General features: G+C 35.7%; 1 protein-coding gene across 4 annotated transcripts in view; it reads left to right on the forward strand.

Annotated features, from left to right (window-relative positions):
• Positions 1–24069, forward strand: part of LOC120632969 (dystroglycan) — a 73378-nt gene that overhangs the window by 44194 nt on the left and 5115 nt on the right. For 2 of the 4 annotated variants that reach the window (XM_039902965.1, XM_039902966.1), the window contains exons 3-18: positions 4285–4453; positions 5084–5230; positions 6372–6539; positions 7823–7987; positions 9032–9151; positions 9563–9718; positions 10574–10705; positions 14321–14527; positions 16229–16387; positions 16951–17229; positions 19382–19524; positions 20440–20580; positions 21210–21561; positions 21926–22150; positions 23081–23251; positions 23638–23876. In XM_039902965.1, the coding sequence (XP_039758899.1) occupies positions 4349–4453; positions 5084–5230; positions 6372–6539; positions 7823–7987; positions 9032–9151; positions 9563–9718; positions 10574–10705; positions 14321–14527; positions 16229–16387; positions 16951–17229; positions 19382–19524; positions 20440–20580; positions 21210–21561; positions 21926–22150; positions 23081–23251; positions 23638–23876 (2909 nt within the window). In that variant the 5' untranslated portion in view covers positions 4285–4348. The remainder of the gene's footprint in view (positions 1–4284; positions 4454–5083; positions 5231–6371; positions 6540–7822; positions 7988–9031; positions 9152–9562; positions 9719–10573; positions 10706–14320; positions 14528–16228; positions 16388–16950; positions 17230–19381; positions 19525–20439; positions 20581–21209; positions 21562–21925; positions 22151–23080; positions 23252–23637; positions 23877–24069) is intronic. The other 2 variants (XM_039902968.1, XM_039902967.1) reach the window with 2 other exon arrangements.

The raw sequence follows: 24069 nt of genomic DNA on the forward strand, positions 1-24069 counted from the left end.
CTTTGAAAACAGTATGTAGAACTCTCAGGCATGCAGGATTCCTTACGATGCTTTCCTTCACCGTTGAAGGAAGTGATTTTTTAATTACTTAAAACACATACAACTCAGAAAAGTAAGAGGAGCTGGGTTTCTAAGTCGGCCCCGCGAAAGTGAAGTTTACTTTCATTAAAAAATACCTATTAATTAATTTAAACAACTAACACAATTTAACTCGATTAACCAGAAGCAATCATAGCTGATCATCATAATAATAATTAAGGTCGAAATAGATCGATGAATGGTATTATCTGTTTGACAAATTAAAAAACCTTAATAAAATTTTTAAAAAGTTTAACCGGTATTCATTTGGTCAACCCCATATTGTTTGTACAGCTCATGTCAGACATAAATTAGGCTGATTATGATTATTGATTTTTTAAAACTTACTTTCATTTTGAGCGATAACCAAGAAAGTTCGATCGAATGAAAACAAATCATTGAACGCAAATAAGAGAATTTGCCTTCAAATAATGTTAGCATAAGTATCTATCATTTGACCGAGCAGAGCGACCTAGATAAACTTCTAATTAATACTACGGACAAAGTATTTCGCAGAAGATGAAATTGTGTTTGCGGGCAAAGTGAATGATAAGATGATAATAAGATGTTCTTTCAATGGCATTTATTGATTTATCAGGTGAGAATCTCTCGCTTTAATCAGTTTATTTGAACAACAACATTTTGTGTTCACGAGTGTATAAAATACTTGTGATTCTATTTCATGGAAGATCTTTATAAAGAGCAAAATCGAATTGTTTAAGCACAAGTTCTACATTCGATTTCCTCTAAATCTTATATTGACTTAAGATATATGTGTTTTGATGTATTGATATTACATCAATTTTTGTTTACGGTGATCCGCTGAAAATACCTTATGAGATATTTTGTTGCTCGCAAAATAGTAACATAGTAATATCTCTATTTTGGATTTTTAGTGTACATCTTTCACTTGTTATTTTACGCGGCAGTTAACAAAATGTCTCCTTGTATAGTAATTAAAACTGCTTAGCCAAAGTAGGCGATATGTTTATTTGTATGAAATTGATAGCATACAATCGACTATTTACTTTAATCTTTCCTTTGAAACTAAATAGAGAGCTGAAATCTTTTAAATTTAAATCTCCCTTTCAGACAGTGATTATTAAGACTAAGTTATGATTAAAGTACGGGGTTTAAGTTTGGTTACGTAATCCTAAAAATTTATGGAAGCTCATAAGAAATATACCAATATAAATGCAAGAACATAATTTACACAGAAAGTGGGTTTATTTAAATTTAGTTCAGCCGAAAGCAGTACTACATTTTAGTGGTATTAAACATCTATATTTGGAAATAGTGCGGTTTCGTTTGACTCAGACTTCCCTTCCTCCGTTTAAAGGGGGACTAAGAGGGTTAGTACAATAGCTCTATACACCCCTTGCAGAATCTCTGCCAAAATATATTTAAGCATACATTTATATAGGCGTGCTCTATCAACTGATTACAGCGTAGGGTTGCCGTTCTTACAATCACTTAGTTAATCCTGAATATGAATTCGAGGGTATTAACTGTTTCCCCCTTGATATTTCGAACAATAGAAAAGCAATAGATTTTTTATCATAATACTATCCAATTTTTGTTACATTACTTAGGACCCATATCATCCACCCTTAGGAAACTTGATTCAAATTATAATATGCGAAAGATTGTTGGTTTCTCTTTCATCTTCCAGCGACGGTGTATCGGATTGGCATGATTGGTGCCTAGAGATAATTTGATCACAAAGTGACATTTATCACGGTCAATATTCACATTTTCTATGGATATAGCGACTTTTATAACTTGTCCACGCTTTTACGCTTTTGCATTTACAACATAAATGGAGGAACAAGTGAAATAAATTCTACAGAAGTTACATCTGATATATCTTGTACCACCATCGAACAAGTGCCAGTGCCAACACTATATTGTCCTGAATACCAGTACAATTTAAGAAGACTGTGAGATGATTAGATTGAATGATGAACAGGTATTATGTTTGCTTCTAGGAAAGTAACTGATAACAAAGGTAAGGCTACATCCGCCATTGTTAATTTGTAAGCAGCGCACGTCATTGCTGTTTACAATTGTGCTTGAATTGTTCTAATGGGAATTGGTTTAAGATTCCCGTGTATGATATTATTATAAACAACGCTCTTAGGAGGATTATATCCATACAATAAATACTGTTTTTGAAAACCGAATTCCAAAGCTACGCAAACAAAAAAACAAACTTTAGGCGTTTTAAATGTAAGCGGAATGCATTTCGTAACCTCAAACCTTTAAAACCTCTTTATGCCACCCAGGCACTGCTGGCAGAGCTTAAGAAACAGAATCATATTTTAAAATAACATTCATAAAGTTATTGCACAATGGTGTAGCTAAGGGATTGTCAAAGAGTTCCGCCTAAAAAGTTCATATACTCGTAATTATATATTACGTGTTCATAACATCAATTAAGTAAAGCATAAGAAGTAAAATTGACACTACCAAAAGATTCCTGTATTCAAACATTCATTGAAAAGATATAAATTCATTCAATTCTTTACATATCTTAACCTGATTTTACCATGATTCCATAGCAAAAATTGTCTCATTTAAAGGAAGTTTATCTTTCCTTCCTTAGTTGCCTCGGTCTTGAGAATAATTAGAGAGGAATTATATTCTGAGTTTACGAGATTCGTCTCCTATTTAAATGCTCCCTGAGGTTCCCAATTTGCTTAATTAACTCTGGGACATAAAACAGGAATCGTTGTTTTGGTTACATTTACTTAAATTTAACTTTCTTTGCTTGCATGTTACCATTACATGGGGTTTGATTTTGTCATGAAGGGGATCAGCCTTTGATCGGTTGATTAGTAACCTATCTAAAGAGTCCTTATTCTTACTGATCCCTTTTTTTAATTGTCTGCGAGAGCTATATAAGGTACCTGTGGTGGACTTCGTCGTTTTTTTGGATTGTACTGTATTCGTCGCTTGCTTGCTGTGAAGTGTCTGATTCAAATCGCGATAGGTCTTAGCTAAATTCGGTAAATATTTGTTCAGCGTTTTAATTATTACTACCAGCTCTTTATTCAGTTGGTGTATCGTTTCTATTTCAGTCATACAATTGATACTTCGATTTGTTTGCATTACACAGATATTACCAGAGCAGGTTTTTGAAAACGTTAAATGAGGGCATTGCGCAATTGATTATTTTAGTCTTTCGTTTGCAAACGTTTTAATTTTGTAACTTTCACTTCAATGCAGACTTTTATCATGTAACAACGACTGCAGCACCGGATGCTATCTCCGTGCAAAATAATGTACTGGCTATATTTATTTAGCTGGTACGAATATAAAGTGGTTTCGCGACAGCATGCTAAAGGAAGGCGGGTTCTCACAAAAGCTCATTCTATTTGTGAACGATCATTATGCGCCAGCACGCGCCTTTAACTGTGCAACAGTATCTCGCTCGTTTCCGTTTGCCCGCCCTACTCTTTTAACTGACTTATTTATTACTAAGCCATTTGTAGATATTAACTATTTTTAGTGTTCCGGAAAGGTATTATTTAACTATTCACTAATGGAATTTCATCCGTTCTTCCTCCTAAATAAATTTTCTTCTTTGTCTTGACACTCGTCCTGAGAGACCATGATGTTATGAGTTATGACGCTGTTTGTAGCAGAGATTCGACCTACTTGCATTTGCACTTCTCTCTGCTTGCAAACCACCAGGTTTGCGATTGCATTTTACTGTTTGCTGATCAATATTATGCATCTCGGGAAGATTTGTAGCAGATGTTTCCCCTTGCCTTCTGCACCTGTCCATTTTGAGTTTGCAAGGTTTTTACTAGGGCCTAGTTGTTTGGCGTACCTTGAGTTAAAATATACATTAGAAAGGCTTAACAGTAGATAAGACTTGGGCGTCGAACCCTCGTCACTAGATACTTCGAGAAGGTGAATTAGGACTGACTAAATTATATTGCTTTTCTCGTTTTCTCCCACTTCCACTTAGTATAAATCTTAAAATGTGAATATGTTGCCGATGCATATACCAATATTAATGTACATGAGGATTTTATGGTTGATGCATCTTAATATCGGGAACAGGGGAAGGTGTGAAGTTTCCTTGTTTTATTTTGGGAACTAATTGTAAAATTTTAATGTATAATTTAGGCTAAAAATATAACTAAGAATTATAGTTACCAGACAGCTAATTTTTAAAATATCTTTGTTTGTCAACAGATCAACAGAATGATTTTATGAGAGCGTCGCGACCTTCGTCGCCCTTTGGTCACCACGCGTCGACATGGAGTACTGGCGCTATGTCGCGTGTACGATACTCCTCCTGTGTCCTCTTGCCCTCAGTCGGCACGATGACGACTTCGCCTTCGATAACAACGAGGAGTTCCAGGTTAGGGAATTGAACTAAACAATTTCTATATTTTCTTAACTTTAAGATCGCCATACATTGAAAGTATACTTTTGAACCAACCATTTTGCGTTTTTGCAAGACACACACGACAATTCATTTTCTTTTATTTATATTCTACAAGTTTAGCTGCAGTCTCTAATGGTGGTAAATTATGATGCAGTCTAAAATGGTAGCGGTATTCTCTCGCCTATTATGGTTCATGAGATATAGCCCGCTGACAGACAGATAGTCGAACGGACATCAAAGGATGCTTCATTACCAGAACTCTATAATCCGTAACTTAAAGTTGCTTTAATGAATATCGAGAGGTTTTTATTTATGCTTAAATTAAGTCAAAATGTTTATTTATCATTCATGTTCAAGTGAATTTCTTTGACCGTCTCGAGCTTTGCAAACAATGCTATACGTGACAACACCACCATTGTCGCAAAAACATGAAACGTACTTACTGATAATAATTTTGCATATAATAAGCCTGAAATTATGCGCCGAATTTTAATTATATTTTGGTATGCCAACTTCAACCTCAATGCAATGTCGAAGACATATAAGGCTATAAGGCTATGCTCGTGTATAAGTAATTCTTAAATTATTATTAATTTTTTCTAGGTGGATCTGACAGCAAATCATTCTGAAATAGCTAAGAATGGCCTAAAAAGATTGTGGGGTGTTCCTGACACATCGGCCTACGTGGGACACCTGTTTAGAATGGAAATCCCTAAGGAAGCATTTTCTGGGGAAGTTTTAGCATATAAGGTACAGTACCTGATATTTTATCAACTTTTCTTTTGAGAGTTCCAGCTATTTTCATCATTACCATCATAAGCAACCCGTCGTCGGCCCACCTCAGGGCATGGGTCTCCTCTCAGAATGAGAAGGGTCTAGGCCGTAGTTTAAGATGCTGGCTGAGTGCGGATTGATAAAGTTCACAAACCTTTCTGAGAACACTATGGAGAGCTCAGGCATGCAGTTTTCGTCACGACGTTTTTCTTCATCGTTAAAGCAAGTCCTATTTCAATTGGTTAATTAAATTAAAAACGCACATAATTTTAGCGTATCCGAGGTCGAAGCCCTAACCATTGGACTACCCCTCCTTCAGCTAAATTCAGCTATACTATCTCCAAAAAATATAATTTTAAAAGAACTACGCAGTGAATATTTATGAAAGTATGTTTTTAGGTGAAACTTTAGCATTCCCACTCTTAATTGAGAATAGTATTCTTGGTATACCATTAAGGACACTAATTACACAACCCTAAGGCTAATGTGTTAGAACAAGTGTCTAGCGTACTTCACGCTTGGGACATATAATTGCGAAGTTGGTAGGACATATTCGACCAAGGTAGACTAGACTAGATCATGCAAATAAATTTTATTTTTATATTCTTCTTAAAGATTACTGCAATCTTAGCTGGTGGTTAGTAAGTAGTCTAGGGTGGCTCTTGCGATATGCGCATTACTGGATTCAGAGAACTACTACTACAATCCGGTGATTTCGGCGAAAACATTTTTTTTTCATTGACGGACCATACTCTTGAGTTTTCACTCAAAGCGTCCGTCCTGCCGGCAACCTCATCCCTCAGACTGACCCACAGCATGGCAACAATGCTGCTTAGTAGCAGAAATAAGGATTTAAAGCATAGAGTTTGTTCGAGGAAGTACTACCTACAAGTATTTCTCGAACGAGCTATCGCTTTCTTCCGAGCTTTCTTTTGGCGAAGAAATTGTTAAAATCGGTAGAGTACTTGTACTTGCGGAGCCTAAACAGACAAACAGAAAAATCTTTTCTCATTGTAATATTAGTATAGATAAGTACTCGAAAAATATTGTTTTAAACATGAATCTTACCCTGAACGACAAAATGTGTACGTCATATCATAAAATATAAACGTTGCAGGTTCGAAGTCAAGATGGGCATCGCTTGCCGAGTTGGCTAGCGGTGGACACAAAGCATGGGCTTGTCAGTGGCGTGCCGCAGAAGCAAGACGTTGGCGCCCACGCGTTTACGGTCATTGCGCACGGACGCACGCACGGCCTTACCGCTACCGACTCCTTTACTGTTGAAGTAAGCAAATATTTAATTTAATTCATTCAGCCGTTATTGTATGCAGTGCATTGTGTACGAGGCGACTTAGAAAATATAAAGGAGAATTGGCAGCAGCGTCCTCTGAGCTAATACTTCCATCTTCTGCAATCACCAATCCGTCTACCCAGCGTGGTGAAAATAGGCGAATCTTCCCGTTGGGAAGAGCGTTTTAATCCAGCAGTGGACTTTTTTAGGCTATTGATGAAGCAAAAGAATCATCAACAAAATACGCTATTAAATACGGGAAGCTAGTACAGAAAAAAATAATAATAATGATAGGTCAGAGTATCTATTGAATAGCAACAAGCTAGCGTAGTGTGAGATACCCTTCGGCATATTTGACGACATAAAATTAAAGACAAAAATCTGTAAACTAATATAAATTAACAGGACTTAAAATAGCGCTATCCTTTTCTACAAAGAATATTGTTAAAACGATAGAAGGGTCTTAAAGATCTATCAATTTAATGTACAACAGAATTACCACCAAAATCCTGGATACAAATAGAGTACGAAATGTTTCTTTTCACGGGAAAGTAGTCAACTGGTGTTTTGCGGAAAACAGCTTTACATCCATAACTTTCAGACTTCTGTTTATTGTTCTCTCTCTCAGAATAAAAAGCTGGATCTGGCTAAATAAAGCATTATAGGGCACCCGACCCAACCCTGAATTCAATGCGTCTAGTATTCACGATCAGCCGTTAGGATACTATTGAAAAATAAAGTAAAAAAGAGCAAGGCTAGGAAAACAAAAAACGAACAGAAAAATGGCAATAAATTCACAAATTGAATACAGAAGCGTTTAAAATTGTAGGGCACTAACAATAGCCTCGTGGTCCATTTATTCTTTCACGATGTTTTAACAAGTGAAAAATTCGCCGGTTGACTAGTTCTTCGTGTTGATTTAACGGCTTGAATAATACCGAATCAACATCGTAGTACGCTATATAGCATTCGTGGGAAATTAGGAATTACATATCTGGCAATCTCAGTTAATTTTATTGAAATATGAACGGATTGACGTTTTCTGTATCTGGTCAGACGTGTGATTTTTCATCAACGGGTTTTTGGTCTCGTCATGTATCCGTAACCGTAACTTAATCCAGTGATAGTAAAATATAAATTCAATAACTGAAACCCAAGTTTATACCATGAACATGCAGCGACATAGTCTGACGTAGTGCTTACGTATACTCCTGTGTTAAGTTATTGATAATTTTGAAAACACTACGTCATCAATACACTTATTTTCTCAATTACAGGTGAAGAGAGCCGATGAGAAGCCGCAATCCAAGTATGGTACATGCCTACGCAACGAGAACAGGCTGCAGTTAGTGATCTTGATAGATGGAGCATTTCATAGGATTTCACACAGACAGCGGATAAGAGCTCTCATGGAACTCGCCCACTTCATGGCTCTGGATGGGGTAAGATGATAGTTATTTTAAATCTATTTTATTGTTATAGTAGAAGTTTTTCAAGAACTGCCTACTTAAAAAACTATAAAATTAATCTGGCTTTTTTAAATAATAGGAAAAGTATACTAGCATAAAATTTATTTGAGTTACCTGCCGGCCTGACTGGATTAAAAGTTATAGCCACAACATTAACAGTCCGTCATCTGCGTACTATAAAGGGTTAAATGATTAATGCCAGAAAGCTCTCGGTCTGTAGTTGTTTACATTTAAACTAACAACGTTTGTTCAACGACTTGTTTTTCAACTCGACAGTTTGTGAAATATTCAATATTTTTACATAGAAACTTTACTTGTTACTCCTCTGTAATGTATCATCGGAATTTGGTTTTAAAATCTAATGTTAGTTCACAGATATAACATGATTTATTAATATTTTTCGATGAAATAAATTAATACCGAATTTCGAAAAGTTTTTTAACAAAAGTTGTAAGTTTTAATGATAGGAACTACAAGGCCGAGAGCTTTTTGATATTTTTATATAGGTATAGTTCTAGTTATTTTTTGAGTCATCCTTTTTATTTAGAAGTCACTTAAAATACATAGGAACGCAGACAGAAGGGCAAATGGACTTTAATTAAATTAAATTTACATATTATAAATTCAAAAGGAAACGTGCTTTCGTGGTTTGACTATAAATTATGTATGGCTTGCGTGCTTCGTTCGCATGTTTATCTGCATTACTTACTGTTCGTTGAAAGCCTTTTATTAAAGGGACATCAATGCAAAATTGCAGCTTTAAGCAAATATTTTATATAATACAATGTACATAGTTAATTCTTTATATATTGGTAAATGCTATTCACACACTCCAATTGTATTTCTTAATTAATGCAAAACAATTCTATTCGAAACGAATGTCCCTTAAACATAAACTGTTGCGGGTCTCACAAGGTAAAACCGAAGGACCGATTTTCCTTCTCATATACATCGGAGATTTTATTATGTCTCGTCAATTGAGACGGCATTTTGTTAATACATTTCTATTTGTTTTAGGACGAATTTTGGATGGAACCGTACAAATTAGAATCGGCTCAGTCCCATATGGTACTTATGAGTGGACCGGGTACAACAAAACGAAGACGAAGTGAAGCTACCACCGCCATTTATTTAAATGTAAGTATTTGTAATTAGTTATTTATATTATATGTTGGTTATAAAAAAAAGTATATTTCATGATCTAGCAATACAGAAGATTACAAAAAAAATTAACGTAAAAGATAATAGGGTATATTGTTGAAATGGCCAAAGCTGGCTCTGGTCTTCTTGTAGTAACTACCAGGTAGATTCCACCGAGAAAAATCAACAATTGTGGTAACTTTTATGAAATGAGAATGAGTTTTAAACAAATTTTTTAACGAAATTTAAAAAATTTGTTAGTTAGTCAAAAGTTACCAACAAAATCATGTCACAAAAAAGTATACTCAACCCCACGAATGGCTTATGTACCATTCGCAGACGATATGCAGTTGTCGCTAATGATTGATATCCTTCAAATAAAAGCTTAAATTGCTTTCTACGTTACAGGTGGGATGTGGGGAAAAGTTGTGGTCGCGTCACAAAGTGTTGGTTGCCGGATTGAGAGAACAGTCTCGGGATGGAACTCTTCAGCAGTTGCTCAACTTGCCCGTCCTGGGCTGGCGGCTGATTGGCATTAAACCTTTGCCACGGCTTAAGCGACAGGTTAGTATTATCACTTAACAGCAGATGTGCGCTTCACAGCCAGCGTACAATTTCGAATTGCAAAAAGGAAATACAAGCTTTTACCTTTTATCCTTTTTTAGGTTTTATGCCGTTTTCACTAACGATGAACAAGGCAATGCCTAACTAAGTAACGCTTAATCTAAGGCATATCTTAATCTAAGATTGCTAGGCATACATCCACCGTCTACCAATAGTTATCACCTAAGAATTGGTGAAACTTTTTTTTCTATAGACATCGCCTTAATCACTAGGTATTAAATTCGCGATACCTAGGGTTAGTGAAAACGGGCATTAGTGTCTTATGTAAAAGTAGTCGTCATCATCCGCAGCCTATTAACGTCCCACTGCTGAACAGGCCTCGCCTTTCATAAGAGGGACAGTTTTAGAGCCATTAACCTCAATAATAGTTGGTGACCTTCAACGACCAATACCAACAGTAAATGATGATAATCAAGATCGTCAGTTTAACGTGCTCAACGTGCTAACGAGGTTCTGGTTTTGTTTTTTTTGTTATAGTAACAGAACTATTCTGACTTATGCAACGTTTATTTCATAACCTGTAACAAAAAGCCTCTCGCAACGGGAGGGTTTACCCATTGTGGCGGTCTGCACTTTATCTCACTAGATGGCGTCACAAGAACAACTTCCTAAGATGAATAGTGGACCTCTGTCCACAAGCACTAACATCCGCTCGTAGGAAGATCTTATTGTTACGCTTGAGCTCATCACCATAGCTCCCGTAAACTCCACGCTGGGCTATGTCCATTCCACGTTTATTTATAAGGCCGTAATAGTATAAGACAAAAGCTTTAACACAGTTGTTTTTACACCCAGTCGCCATTGGATGAAGGCTCCGGCGGCTACGACACTTACGACGGTGACTACGACGCGGACTACAGCGGCGACGACGAAGATGAAGACGACGAATACAACACCCAGATCGATGGTGAAGCTGTGCCGGTTAATGTGAGTATTATTAACTATAAATATACATCTTGCCTTTCCTCTTTACTTGTATCTTACAAGGCGATATGGCGTTCCAGCATGTGACGCTAGGAAACCGATAAGGAGTGTAACTGACCTTGGAATGCAATCTTCCCAGTAGGTGAGATTGCAGTCAAAGGCTAACTTATATTGAAGTAACAAAATCGAATAAACCTAGCCTTCCTTGACTTCTTTAATATTTGTATCTTAATCTTCCGACGAAGAGTGTCTAGCGTTTCATCACGTTTGGAACGAATAGGAGTACAATTTGCCATACCGCTAACAGGTTAGCCCGCTACCATCTTTAACTGCATCATCTCACCACCAGGTGAGATTGCATTCACGGGCTAACTTAATAAATCGAATTTAAATAATAGGTTAAAAGACTAGGTATGCTATAAGATATGAACAAATATACTGGCAGGTCTTTTCATTGCTATTTTAATATTATTTAAAAGATATTCAATCCTTAAATACCTATATTGGTTTTTCTGTGCGCTTAAAATGTTAACATGTGTGCACTTAACAGTTTTTGCGCATTTTTAATAATAGTATAATTGAGTGTTTTGATATTCATTATCTATTTTGCTGCCATGAAACGTAAAAAAAACCCGTTGGTCTACAACTATCCACCTGAAATAGCGTAACATAATAAATAATTATGTTAGTTAAGCCATTTGTTTTAGAATTTTTTACCAAATATGTTATAAAAACTTATTGGTATGTCAAAAACCGTACTTCTAGATATCGATCTCTGTCATCTTAAGGTGATCGCATATTACGAAACGAATCGAATTCTCAACGGCCTTAAAATAAGGAAATTTTTCCATGGTTGATTGTGTGCCTGTTTGTGCCCTCATGTGTTAAGAAACTTCCTATACGATTATTATTATTATTATTATTATTGATTCATTTATACATTAAAGTTTACAAAAAAATACTTATAGCTAGCATCAGAAAACCACCCAGGTTTGTAAAATATGCTAACAGAGTATTAAGTCTAGGTACGTTTACTACAGTACATTATTGCCAGTTTAACGTGGTCATAAGTGACTAAAAAAGAAGGATTTCAGTTTTTTCTTAATATAACCAGGATCAATATCGTCTCGTACATCAGTGGGTAATTCATTAATTAGACGAGGAACTAGATAAACGTTCGTGCGCTCGCCTTACCTATTGAACGCGCCCGAAGTGCATAACCTGCCTTAATACTTTCACTATTTAATTGTAATCTTACACACATCCTATTGGAAGTTTCTAGTATAAATTTTAAAAACATTTAAGTACTTACGTTGCCCTAATCCTTAGGTTGCCTGGAAGAGATCTTGATAATTAATATTAATAGAACAAAAAAGAAAAATACTAGAGCTTTCCGCTGATTTCATTTGTGTTGTGCTTAACGAATTCTGAATAATTATAATCTGCGATCAGCTTTAGAATACTTTCTCCTACGATCAAGAAGTTGATACTGTTTTTGACATAATATATTTCATAACCCCCATGTTAAAAACATTAATAATTGTCATGCATAGTTATTAGAGTCAAATAAGTCATGCATTATAATCTATACGAACATACCTGTTGTATGTCATCCACCATTTCATTTATTCATTGGAATATCATACATCATTTTATTGTTATTATAATTCATATCACTACAAATCTTTGAAAAATTCAGCATCAAACAATTTGTTATTACTTGTGTCCATTATTCACGTTTTCTAATATGTGTTTTCATATATTATGTAGGTACATATAATTTTCATGTATTTGAATTATTTTATGTCTTAAATTTAATATTCCTATAGTGGTTTCCAATGAATAATAAAGAAGGTGAGATATGTTAATTTTATTAACAGATTTATAGCAATGAAACATTAAATATTATAATTTTTATTTAAATATATATATAATATATAAATACCTATTGTATTTAATATTTACGTCTGCTGTATTTCTGTACTGTCGTAAAAGATGTATATTTTTAAATCGTTACAAACAATTTGGAGGTGCTAATGTTTTTTTTTTATTTAAGTAATTCATTCAAATTATAGACGAGATATTTTTTGAAATTGTTAGCATATATATTTTGTCTCATTTAAACGTAGCCGGCATAAAAAAATCTTACGATGGTACAAGTAAAAGCGACGTTAATAAATTAAAAGTAAAGATTGCAATAAAATGTTAATAAAATTAAACTGTATGTGGAATGAAAATCGTGCACCCAGGTTAGAAACGGCCTTGTTGTAGACGATATACTATCGGGAACCACTGCATGGAATGTTACGAAAGAATTAACTACCGATACTTCCAAAAGTTAGTTAAGCTAAATAATTAAAGTTTCCTTAAATCCTGATAATGGGTCCTGTAGACATCAACAAGTATAAATTCAATACAAAATTCCACTATTTAAACATTCTATAAAAAAATATATGCCACAATTGTAAGCTTGTAACTATAAATATTATAGCAATATAATCTACCTTTGCACTAATTAAACAATATGAAAGCTATCGAAAGATTAACGTATCGAATATTACATTACGTATGTTTTTGAATAGATAACCAAATTGCAAAACTGACTGGATCTGAATCAACTATTACGAAGATTTACTATCAAGTGTAGTTCAATATTGCACCAGACGTTCACTTATTTATGTTACCTAAAACTTAATTCATTTTAAGTATCTAAATCAACTTAGAATTTTTGTGCTAATATTTAATCGATAAAATTACTATTTCTGAATTCATCTCACATCATCACATATACCATAAATTAACGGAATAAAAGGTTCTATATGCGTAACTTAAACTATGCAAAACACATATTATCATACTGTTACTTTTCCTCTTGATGATTCATATTATAAGTTTAATTCGAGCACTTAGAGTGGATTAATTTTATTATTAGCAATGTTATCTAATTTTTATATTGGTTAACTAGTTTGAGTTGAAATATATCTGTTTCAACTTTACGAATAACTTCTTAGGCGATGAGCTTAGGTAATATTTACGGGGGTTATAAGAAGATGAATCCTATTTTGATAAAAACTTGATGAATACCAATTGACTATTTTGCCTTATTTTACATACATATAATAATCAAAAGTATTTATTAAAAAATTGTTCTGCCTCAATTTTCACTATAATCCACATAACTACCTAAAGCGTATCGTCTAAGAACTCCGCGTGGAACTCTACCCATCGATCAGCCAATAAATAATATATAGATTCAACTAATAACTAATACGCATCTTAAATACAGCAAAATAAATTTGTGCTTAAATAAATGGTCAAGTTCAGCACGAAGCTAAAACAATGAATGACTTTGTAAATTATTGTATTCAGTATTAGTTGATCGATGACTGCTTCTTCGACTTATAGTTATCCCACTAGTTGATCGATGACTTCACCTTTAAAAAGGTTTCGAGTAAAGATAACATTGCTAGTACAAAAAAAGAACATAAGGGTGGCAGTACTAACGTAGTGTGTACCGCGCGGCGGCAGGTGGAAGAGCCCCCCAACCTCCCGCACCCACACCGCCACCACCACGGCCAGCCCGACTTCGCGCCACACACCACCACCGACACGTTTCAGACCGAGCTCACCGACCCGTCGACGACGACCCAAACACCCCCCGCCCCAGAAAACATTCCTGAAACCTCCCAGACCGAACCCCTCAGCTCTCTCAACCCACCCAACCCACCTAACTCTCCTACTCCCACGTCAGCCGCGACGATTTCCACAGAGGACCCACGCGTCGAGACCACTCCCGAGTCCGCCACTAATACGTATACCACAGAGGTTTGTCGGAACCTGGTCTCCAAACTTTCCTTTGCATGCTTTGCGTGTCCATTTTTTGGTATTATACAATAACTGATTGCGTAGTTGTGTGGTGGTTTTTTCTATTAAGAGTTTAATTATCATTGCTCGTTTAACGTGTTTGTGTGTGTGATTTAGATAAATTTCTGCACCTATACCTCCAAATTTCGACAGCTACAATGTGACCAAAATAAAAATGGAAAATTAAAAAGTATTACGACCGGATGCTGCTATAACGCGTGGTACAAGCTGTAGAAGAGAACTTTACGGCCCTAATAGGACCTTTTTTTGTTAACTCATGCCAACGGTTGTCAATTCGTTTGTACGCAAATCTCGAAATTAAATTAAACTGACAGGTTAAAAAGTAGTGCTCTTCTTATCACAATAGTTCCTTTAGAAAAGGAGAGCACAATTTTTCGAACCGTCAATATAGTCTAGGAATGCATTCATTATCGTCTTGTATTAAATATAACACAACTAAAAGTTTGCTTAAATTTATAATTATTTTGTAACAATACAAATGCCAAACTGTTGTACACAGGGACTTCACTGAACAGATTTAACAATAATGACGGTATTTAAAACAACCTGACCTTTAGTATAAACATACTGAACTGTAGGAAACTTTAACTTTGTACCCACCTGAAGCGCGCCTTATGTGATAAACGAGTGTTTCTGAACTAATTAGTGTTAATACAATTAGAGCTTTTTGTAACAGAGTTCATCCGAGGAAGTACTACCTAATACCGCCATGCATATTTCTACCGCCAAGCAGTATTGCTGCAATATTTTTTTATTTAATATTTTAATAATCTCACTAGATTTAATTACCTAAGTGTATAGTTCTCGCGATAATAACTGCGATTCAGTCTTGCACTAAAGTATTATCGATTTTTTTCCTGTCCCTAATTTTTATCGTCTTTGTTTTGCTGTATAACTGTCAAATAAAATTATTTACAGCTTCAAGGGCGTGATAGCCTTTTTTATACCAGGCTTATGAGGCTTATCATCTTAACTCTCGAACTTAGGTTGATGGCCACTGGGCTGTACGTTGCGGGACGTGTTCCTAGTAGCCCTGTGAAGTGTTACACTATTTATAGGCGATGGTTTTCCACTTGCCATCAGGTGGGCCATCTGCTTGGTCCGCCAATTAATACTTTAAAAAAGCTCAAATTTTAGTTCCTTGGACACTCGTATTACAGTGTCACACTAACAGCGCCAAAATGGCGCCAATCAATTAGAATGGATGAGGTTAAACAAAGTCACAGCCTGTACAGTGGTAAAAACTAAAAGTTACGATTTACGTACAAACAAATTCGAATGATCTAAAGATAAAACTACTAGGAGGCGGAAATTTATCTAGTTCTCGAGTGATTACTAATTATACGAATGTTTTGTGATTTTTACTAAGTAATATAACAACGTCGTACTTTATTGTTTAATTATCCTAGATTTTAGATTTCTGCTAGCCATAGTTTCGATGTGATGTACCTATTTTAGAAAACGAATTGCATTTTGCCATAATAGCTAGATTTATTAGTGCATACAATTTGGTAAAATACCCAAGATTTCTTTATTAATTTTTAGACACAGTAGATAAACGGCGTAAATTTTTGATATGGACTTTTGAAAAAGCTTTGTCGCTTATTCTTTATCAAATTAACTTTGATACTTTTAAAACAGGAACACAAAGTTGAAATAACACCGTACTCGGAGAGTGCTTCTGAAGCGAGCAACGTGGATATCCACAAGGAACCAATAGCAGTTAAACCTCGGAGACTCGATGAACATTCTCCGATAATAATAGTCCCAGAAGAAATCACGACAGTCGAACCGGAACCTGTAAGTATCAGCTTCTATATTCAACCCACTTAATGTCACTGAATCTAACTCACATTTCGTAGATGTTTTGATCTTACACTAATTTATCTGTCTTGTGTGGAAGTGGATTTTCTTAACATGGGGTAGAATAGAAGCGGACGCCCATTTCTAAATCACATTTTAATCTGTATATACATTAAACTAAACTGTTGGACCTAAAGACAACAACGGGATGACATTCAGTGGGTGTTAATAACACTATTTTTAAAATGTTAATCACAAAATAAATATAAATATTTTAAAAATCATAAACTAAGTTGGCTGAATAAATAAAAAAAAATTGGGTTGAAAGTTTTAAAAGGAGAGAGAATCAGTCCATCTGTCTTCGTAGTTATAATTAAACGCTTATAATGAACTGCGTACTTCATAGTCGCATTTTAAATGATTGCCATTATTTTAGCCTAGTAATATTTAAAAAACAACAAGAACATTACAAAGTCATTCATTATTGGAATATGAGAAACAATGTTGTCTTTATGTCCTCAAATCACATCACGTTGTGAGCGTCCGCATGGCACTTTCAGCATACCATAATTATCAAAGAGTCCAATGAACTCACGCCTACATCGTCTGAAACACCCACATCACCGCTGACCGAAGAAACCGTCACCGTGCCAATGTCGACGTCTGCGTCCACGTCGACGACGACTACGCCCGCTCCAACGACGGAGACAACTTCCACGACGACAACCAGTACGACGACTACGACGACGCCGACGCCCACGACAATTGTCACAACGCCTACAACTATGCCAACTACAACTCCCACAACTGAGGTTACAACGCAGGAGGTAACAAAGCAGGTCTGTGAAGAATTGGTTTTACTGCATGCATCATGTACGAAACTTTTACATAAAAATAGCAAAAAATATTTTTATAAATTTAATGAAGAAAAAGTTCGTTAATGTAGGGCCCAAGAAATGAAGTACTGTAAGTACATATTTATTTGTATATAGTGTGTGTTTTTTTTTTAATTACTCATGGTTTGGTTTTCTTTCTTTCACATAATAATTGAAATAATTTCCACTTTTAACTATTCACATTTAACTATGATTACATCAACTATAGATATAGTTCATTAAAACAACTAGTTTCATTTAAAGTTTGGCGTAGTAGACTAAAAACTTATCTATATCTCATCATTAATTTAAGTCAAATAAATAAAATTATTGATGTATTAAATAACGATATAGGTGAATATTATAATATAGATTACTTGTGACAATAATAATGAATACGAGTTCACAAAAGCCGTACGTACGTACACTGTAAAGTAGTGTAAATAAACGAAAATACGGAATATCGCATTCACATGCTACAGAATGTCGCAACTTTATTTTCGCAAGCGGATCTAGATTATAATCGTCGTCAACATAAGCCAATTCAATGTCCCGCTGCTGGGCTAAGCTTAGACCCATCATACTGCTTCAAGCGAATTGGTAAAACCAAAATAAAGCATATGCTTATTAAATAGTTGGATTTTAATTTTAATTGAAATTTAATTTATTGTAATTTTTAATTATAGATTTTAATTAATTTTTTTTTTTCTCTTTATTTATTTTAAAAATCGGTCTTATATTTATTTTGTGTTTATTTTTAAAATCAGTCTTATATGTATATTTATTTTGTGTTAAATTTTGTATATTTTTCCCCGACCTGAAATAAAATGATTTTTTTTTTTATATTAATCCAACACTACTGAACACTGTGACTACTAAGTTTAGTATGTATACTGACTAGTATACATACTAAAAATATCTTAAATATCTTGGACTTGATCGTTTCTCTTTTACATTTGTTTTCTGAAGGACTATACGCTCTACGAGATATTTTTCTGACATTTTCTCGTCCTATTTCTATAAGATATGACAAAATAATCATCATCATAATGTGTCAACCACAGTTTTTATATTTGTTTAAATCGATGTATACGTATTTACGTTATTTTATGTAAGAATCTTAGCACGCACCTCTAAGTTAAGAATCTTAGCACGCACCTCTAAGTTATTATTTAAGTAATTAAAATATCACTTGTTTCAACTGTGAAGGAAAACATCGTGAGGAAACCTGCCTGAGAGTTCTCTATAATGTTCTCAAAGCCATATGAAGTCCACCACATTGGGCCAGCATGGTCTACCGCTTTAAGACCTGCTCATTGTAGGAGAAGACCTGTGCCCTGTAGTGGGCCGGTAAAAGGTTGATGTGATGATGATATGATTTGAGATTTTCTACAACTGCTACAAGTGGAACTATTTTGTACAATAAATATAAGTTATACAGAACTTTAAAAGGGGATATTAGGTTTACCTTACTATGATTCTATAATGTTTACACAGAATGTCTTCCGTCCTGAATAGCCACAACTGGCGCTCTTACCATTAAAGGTACCGATAACGAAGACCCGTCACTGTCTGTATTTCCGACAGCAATTTTTCGTCGTTATACTGCGATAATTCATTTATCTCGAGACTACATACTCTGTAGGTCTCTGTGTAATTTTTGGTATAGTAGTAATCATCGCCAAGTTAATTACTATTATTTATAATTTACGTGTATTCCATTAAAATTTCAATTCCATAATTCAGTTTTTACTATATTTAATGCAGTACCTAGATTTTATGTTTTTTTAAGGTCGTAGTTGTTTTAAAACTTTCAGTTTATTTCGTAAAACTATTTTTCTTCATTTCACAACGATATGCTCGTAGATTTAATGACAACTTTAGACGATCTATCTGTAAATAATAGCGGCCTTACTAATAAACTTTGTACAGCTGGTGATTATAATTTCTCTTTTCCTATCGTCAGTAATTTGTCATTCAAAAGAAGAAGACCAAACATAGTGTAACAATAAAACCGCTTTAAAATGTTTATTAGTAAGGGGATTGAAGTATTAATATTGTTCTGTATTATTTGATTAAAATGGCTGCCATTATTTCATTGACCGATGTATTTCAGGAGCCTATACCATCCACGGAACGCTCCAGTACGATAATCGGACGCACAACCGAAACGGTTCCATTCCCCATGCCAGTCAACCAGCCTCCCACACTCAAGCACCACATGAAGAAACTAGCAATCATAGCTGGCAATGCTTTCAGGTGATTATGTACAAGAATGTATGCGGCCGATTGCCACAGTGAGCAGCGAAACTGCTTTCTGAGTCAAAGGCTGTGTTATTAATATATAAGGCAGTATTACCCCAACTGGAAAATTTTTGTGTAATGATCATGAATGCTCTTCAGTATCAGAGTGTTTTTCTGTATATTACAAGTATTTATGTATATTAAGAACAGCTACGTTTAATTTAGGGCTAGATGGCGATGTGTGTATTGCCGTTTTTTTATTCATTATTAGTTTGTATTTTATTCCGCGAAAAAGTATAACGGACGATTCAATGCGATTTTTATTACCTTACTAGATGTTGCCCGCTTTCCTCGTCCGCTTTTATTATGTTTTTTTTACAAATCTCGTGGAAATCCTTTGTTTTCCTGGAATAGAAAGTAGCCTATTTAGAGTTAGTTGAAAGGAGAGAGTACCTACTCTGTTCTTTCCACTAAGTCTATGTCAAAAACCACGGCGATTGGTTACCTAGTTTAGAGTGAGTGGGGAAGAACAAACAAACAAAAACACTTTCGCGTTTATAATATCAGTATGGATTACATACGTATATATCTTTCTTACTTCCAGCTTTCAAATATTTTTCAGTACTAAAAAGCCCTTGGTTTAACAACGCTATCTGCAATTCTTTAACAAATTTGTATACGTAGTCGTTCTGTTATGTGTTTTTTTTAAATCGTTGGACCGTCGAATGTTGGGTCTAATATTAAGCTACTATTAGACCCAACATTCAAGGGTCCAACGTCTAAAACTAACGACTATGTATGACGTTAGTGCAAATTCAGCACAGCGAAACACGAAATACTAGCTATCACGCTATCTGTTTCAACGGAAGATGCATAATATTCAAACAAAAACGCATTTATTTACTATTTGTTTTAACTTAATTTTTTCAGATACATTATCCCGGCCGATTTGTTTACGGACCCCGAAGAGGGCAGCAATCTCACCTTCACAATGTACGAAGCCGAAAATGTACCACTCAGTAAAAACTCTTGGATACAGTTTATTCCCACAGAAAGGGAAGTCTATGGATTGTGAGTAATCGTGTCATTAAAATTTCGTTTGGAAGTTAATTTTAATTTTAAATCGGGGCTATTATCAAACAGCGCAATGTGTTAAGTCTGGGCTAGACAGCCCAGACTAAGAATTTTTTTTTTCAGAAATCCCTAATCCCCTTCACATGGCAATTTTAGAGCACAGGCCCAAGTATACCGAACCCTGGACTATGACATTTCGTAATCTGTAATGGAACACCATAATATACTATACTAACGCGGCCGACCTTCAAAGTTTTAGTACACAATTCTCAATTCGATCCCTCGATAGCAATTCACCCTCAGTCCAATATGCTAGCTAAATCAGCAGCATAGTTATTAATTAGTATCCAGTACGCAATGTTTTTAGACGGATATCGCGTAGCTTCCCTAAGTCTTTACACTCCACTACTTCGCTTCTCTCGAAAATATTTTTGAAAATTTTCGTCAAATTATTAATAAAATTAAAAAAACTAGCCCTCACTTTCGTTTGCTCCACGGCTGCTGTTTGATTTCCCAAGGTAAATAGCATCCACCTCTAGAGTTCATACTTTCTGTATGCCAAATTATAACATTAATGGTAGCTGCCTTTAGCAAACCGAAGTCAATTTCCTATTTGTTTATACCAGGCCCTTAGAAGCGCACGTGTCTCGCTGGAACTTCATAGTAGAAGCGCAGGATAGCGAAGGACTCGTCGCTCGAGGGCCCCTGGACATAACAGTGCAGCAGCACAAGAGTGGGCGCACGATCAACCACCAGTTCATCATGCAGTTCAAACTCCTCAAACAGTACGACAACGCCATCGACTGGCAAATACGAGCTTTGGAGGGCATCGTCAATCTCTTCCGAGATACAGACATGGACCATTTAATCGTCCTAAACGCGACGCAGAATGGTGATATGTGCGAATTCGTTTGGACAAATGAAACTTTGCCTAAGGATTCAGCGTGTCCCATTGATGACATCAATAGGCTTATGAAGGTTAGTAACTATTCTTCGCCCTTTAATATAACTCTAGAGTATAGTTCTGCATTATTGGTGAAATATAGACATTGATCAGTTCATCGTCTTAAACGTGTTTGGTATGTTTCGACCAACAATTTGGTCTTAATATCAATTAACCATGTCTAAACTTTTCGGAAATATTTCACGGTAAAGGAAAACTTTTTGAGAAAACCTGCATGCCTGAGAGTTCTCCATAATGTTCTCAAGGGCATGTAAAGTTTATTAATCCGCAATTGGCCAGTTTGATAGACTATGACTTAAAATCTCCTCATTCTAAGAGGAGACCCGGCCCGGTAATTGGTTGATGAAGACAATGATAATGATTAATTTACTCTTTCAGATCATGGAATCTGATACGGAACGCGGTAGCCCATCTGCAGGCTTGGCTCGCGCGATGTCGCCAGAGCTCAAAATATCAGAAGTAAAATGGCGCGGTACTGGAAGATGTGCAGGCGAACCTGTAGCAGGTACAACGACTCCGGATACATACCCACCCGTCACACGCAACCAAGTGGACCATGTTACCGCTACGGTTGGACATCTGCTGGTGTACAAAGTACCTGAGGTAAGTCTTTGTTTCCATTCTTAATCCCATTCGAATATTCCTTTTCGTCTATGAGAGAGGAGGCCTGTGCTGTGGATCACCAAAAGATTGACCGCGGATGGTGTTTATTTTGTTACAGTTTTAGTGCAACCCAGAATTGTACCATGGAATTGGGATGGTCAGCAGGCAATGGCGTGCATAGAAGGTATGCAGATGATATAAAATTAAGAAAATCACCAGTAAGAGTTATAAATACTTAAGTGTAAAGCTTTTTATAACTCTTATAATGTCCATCCTTAAGTTTTTTAGAATTCGTACTGGAGATTTTCTACATTTTAAATCATCTGCATACTGTGCATACCCTCTATGCACGCCACTGCAGTGGTAAAATCCTTAAGGGTTAAAATTATAATAGCGTAACCGAAAGTAGTTGAGTTCGAGGGCTCGACAACATCGCGGCTGAAAGGGAGAAGTCAACACTAAGTGCGCTTCCTGTAAGACTCCGCCCTCTACTCAGTCTGACGTTTGGCAAATTTAACTTCGTACGGAGTAGGGTATAGTCCGTGCGCTTCGTGACCATCAAAAAACTTACGTCCAGTAATCGGAGAGCTCGACATTGGCGGCGAAAACACTGCGAAGAGGTTGATACTTAATATGCATTAACGGTCGTTGAACGCCAACCAAGCCTTCGTGTCGGACCACCTTTACTCCATTTGTGTAGTAACTGATTGATCCAAACAGTTTGATTCTTCTTTCGCCTTACAACATTACGTGGAGTAGAAAAATGTTCGTAAATGACGAAAGACTTCTATACCTTCACATCGTATTATGAGACATTAAATCAGTTAACATACTTTATTTTTGCACTAAAGTAAACGTTTAAAGTTATTAACCCTGATTGTTTAAAGTCAATTTTATTTTCAAACGTTTATAATAGTTTTTCTTTTTCAGGATACGTTCTTCGATCCAGAAGACGGTGGCACTCGCAATTTGCAACTCTCTCTACGCTTCAGCGATCGCTCGGATATCCCTTCAGACAACTGGTTGCAATTCGACGCGCGCAACCAAGAGTTCTACGGAGTGCCGTCGCCGAGCGACCAAGGAAGTGTCGAATATCAGCTGGCAAGTTATATATTTTTCTATCATTTGTTCAAAATTTCGTCTTCGACGGATTTAACACTAAAAAGTATGTAAAGCTAAAAGCGGCATTTTATAAGTAACTAACTAGATGTTGCCCGCGACTTTTGTTTCTTTTTTATCCCGCAAGAGAGCAGTGTGTGGTAATTATTCTATGTCCTTCTCCAGTTGCATTTGTTATTGAGTGTGAAGTAAAACATGTACGAATTTGACTAGGTTATCTCCGCAGCAATGCCCTAATTTTAAGTATAAAAAATTTTGGTTGTTCTTAAAACAGATATTTCATGCGAAATAGAGTAGCGGTGCTTACCAGTTGTATGACAAACAATGCAAATAGTGGCAATAAAAATATGTATTTGCTCATATTACAGATCGCTGAAGATTCAAGCAAAAAGAGCGCCTACGATAGTCTTATTGTGGAAGTGGCAAAGGCGCCTACAATCCGTCCAACAGTTGAGTTCCAAATGACAATGGACCCCTCACCGAACCTCGTTGATAGCGCGAGCAACAAACGCAAAGTTGTGGGGAAACTTGCCGCGTTGTTCGGCCAGGAGGAGACCGATAATATAAGAATAGAGAGCATATCTGACAACCCCACTACGATCATTTGGTAAGTTGAATTTCTAATAAGAAAGTAGGTTTCTCAGTTTCACAGACAATAACCTTGACGATATTCTCAAGAGCAGAAGGGAGAAATTTAACGTTGTCAATAAATTACCATTCAACGAAAAAATGCAGGGCTTGGAGCTGTATGTTTAAAGGAAAACATCTCAGAAGTGTTTTCATTTTTATTTCTCTAATTC

The sequence above is a fragment of the Pararge aegeria genome, chromosome 21 (genome assembly GCF_905163445.1).
Source record: "Pararge aegeria chromosome 21, ilParAegt1.1, whole genome shotgun sequence".
Taxonomy (NCBI): Eukaryota; Metazoa; Arthropoda; class Insecta; order Lepidoptera; family Nymphalidae; genus Pararge; species Pararge aegeria.